Source organism: Myotis davidii, unplaced genomic scaffold (genome assembly GCF_000327345.1).
Source record: "Myotis davidii unplaced genomic scaffold, ASM32734v1 scaffold629, whole genome shotgun sequence".
Taxonomy (NCBI): domain Eukaryota; kingdom Metazoa; phylum Chordata; class Mammalia; order Chiroptera; family Vespertilionidae; genus Myotis; species Myotis davidii.
This window is the reverse complement of record NW_006300210.1, coordinates 1,568,856-1,570,998: the sequence shown is the minus strand read 5'-3', so window position 1 is coordinate 1,570,998 and position 2,143 is coordinate 1,568,856. Positions and strand designations below refer to the sequence as shown.

Below are 2,143 nucleotides of genomic sequence, written 5' to 3'. Positions count from 1 at the left end.
TGAAAGCCTAAGTGACCGTTACAGCAGAACGACCGGTTGCTATGGTGCGCACTGACCACCAGGGGGCAGACACTCAACACAGGAGTTGCCCCTTGGTGGTCAGTGCACTCCCACAGGGAGAGCGCTTCTCAGCCAGAAGCTGGGCTCACAGCTGGCAAGCACAGTGGTGGTAGTGGTATCCTCCTGCCTCCCTGGCAGCACTAAGGAGCAGCGAGCCAAGCAGTAAGGAGCAGCAAGCAGGTGGGTGGTAAAGAGTGAGGGGTCCCAGACTGCGAGAGGGCGCAGGCCGGGCTGAGGGACTCCCTACCCTCCCACTGCACGAATTTCATGCACTGGGTCTCTAGTATAAAAATAAAAGAGAATGGTCACATGAGCCTAGAGATAGACAGATTTGCTTTTCCTACCACTTTAGGGCAAGTGTGGAATTTTTTTTTTCCTTCTGTATTTCAGCCCTCTAAAGCCCATAGCCAACCCAGATGCAGCAGCTGAAATGCTTCATAATTAATATTCTATTCCCTCAATTAAAATTCCCATAACTCACTCATTGATTATGAAATGAAAGGAATAAATCTGCAGCTAGTAGAAGGAGAACACTGTAATTTTGAGTAGTATAGTATATGGGAATTTTGAGTAGGAAGCCCTCCTGATCTCCCACCTCAAGATTTCTATATCTGAAAAGTACATGCCTTTTTTTTTTACACGTAACCAGCATATAAAATGAGTATTTCAGAATAGCTGAATAGTATGAATTTTTAAAATATATTTTAAAGGTTTCCATGTGATTAAGTTTACAAATGAGAGAAAATAGGAGTATAATCCTTTACTTTTTTCTTTACAAAATTGTATACCTAGGTGTCAGGGAAACACCTCCAGTGGAGAGAGTGGTTTGGCACTGTACATTTGGGTATCTTGCAGTATGAAAGTTTTATTGTTATTCTGTAAAACTGTTCTCAATCTAATCATAATAGGCATGTTTTATTGAGTATAAAAATCCTTGTGAGTTCGTTTGAAATTAAAAGAAATTTTTTCTTTTAGAATGGCAGAATTTGGTGACATTTGGAAGCTTTTCAAACATGGTTCCCTGTAGTCACTCATACTTTTGTACACTGAGTCAAGTAAAGTTGTATTCTACAAATGTTCAGAAAGAAGGGCAGGGATCAAAAACTCTCGAAGTGGAAAAAATACCATCATTTGATGAAGCAGGTATGTATAAATCTTTTAAAATAATTCTGTATTCTGGAATGGTTTAAGAATATTTGTTTCTTGAATATTTGATAGAGCGTACCTATAAAAAATCTTATTGATATTTTTATACAGTTCTGGAATTCTGTAATTCTCTGTCATTGTCCCTTCAAATATTGTCTCTTTCCATTTCTCTGTTATCTCCTTTTGGAACTCTCATTAGAAATACGTTACCTCTTGCTTTATTTTCCATGACTCTAAGCCTGTCATATTTTCTATTACTGAATTTTGTATTTCTATTTCTGTCATTTTTATATTTCTATTCTGGCCTGAATTCTGGATTATTTTTTTAGGTCTGCCTAATTCACTAATTACCTCTTCAGTTACCTCTAATCTGCTGATTGATACATATGTTGGGGTTTTAATTATTAGAGTTTTTTTTTTAAAATTTTTTTATTGATTAAGAAATTGCATATGTGTCCTTATCCCCACATTACCTCCAATCCCCCCCTCTCAAGCGCTCAACCCCTGTTGTCTCTGTCCATTGGTTAGGCGCATATGCTTGCATATAAGTCCTTTGATTGATCTCTACCCCTTACCCCCACTCTCCCCGACCTTCCCTCTGAGGTTTGAGCATCTGATTGATGCTTCTCTGTCTATGGATCTGTTTTTGTTTATCAGTTTATCTTGTTCACTATATTCCATAAATGAGTGAGATTAGGTGATATTTATCTTTTACTTACTGTCTCATTTCACTTAGCATAATGCTCTCCAGTTCCATCCGTGCTGTTGCAAATGGTAAAAGTGGCTTCTTCTTTATAGCGAGGTAGTATTCCATTGTGTAGATATACCATTGTTTTTTAATTCACTCATCTGCTGATGGGCACTTAGGCTGTTTCCAAATCTTAGCTATTGTAAATTGTGCTGCTATGAACATAGGGGTGCATATATCCGTTCTCAT

At 38.2% G+C, this 2,143-nt stretch overlaps 1 protein-coding gene across 1 annotated transcript in view; it reads left to right on the top strand.

The window, feature by feature from the left end:
• The window catches only part of SLC30A9 (solute carrier family 30 (zinc transporter), member 9), a 73,186-nt gene that overhangs the window by 1,568 nt on the left and 69,475 nt on the right, over positions 1 to 2,143 (top strand). The window contains exon 2 of the mRNA XM_015572391.1: positions 1,036 to 1,203. Within this exon, the coding sequence (XP_015427877.1) occupies positions 1,074 to 1,203 (130 nt within the window). The 5' untranslated portion in view covers positions 1,036 to 1,073. The remainder of the gene's footprint in view (positions 1 to 1,035; positions 1,204 to 2,143) is intronic.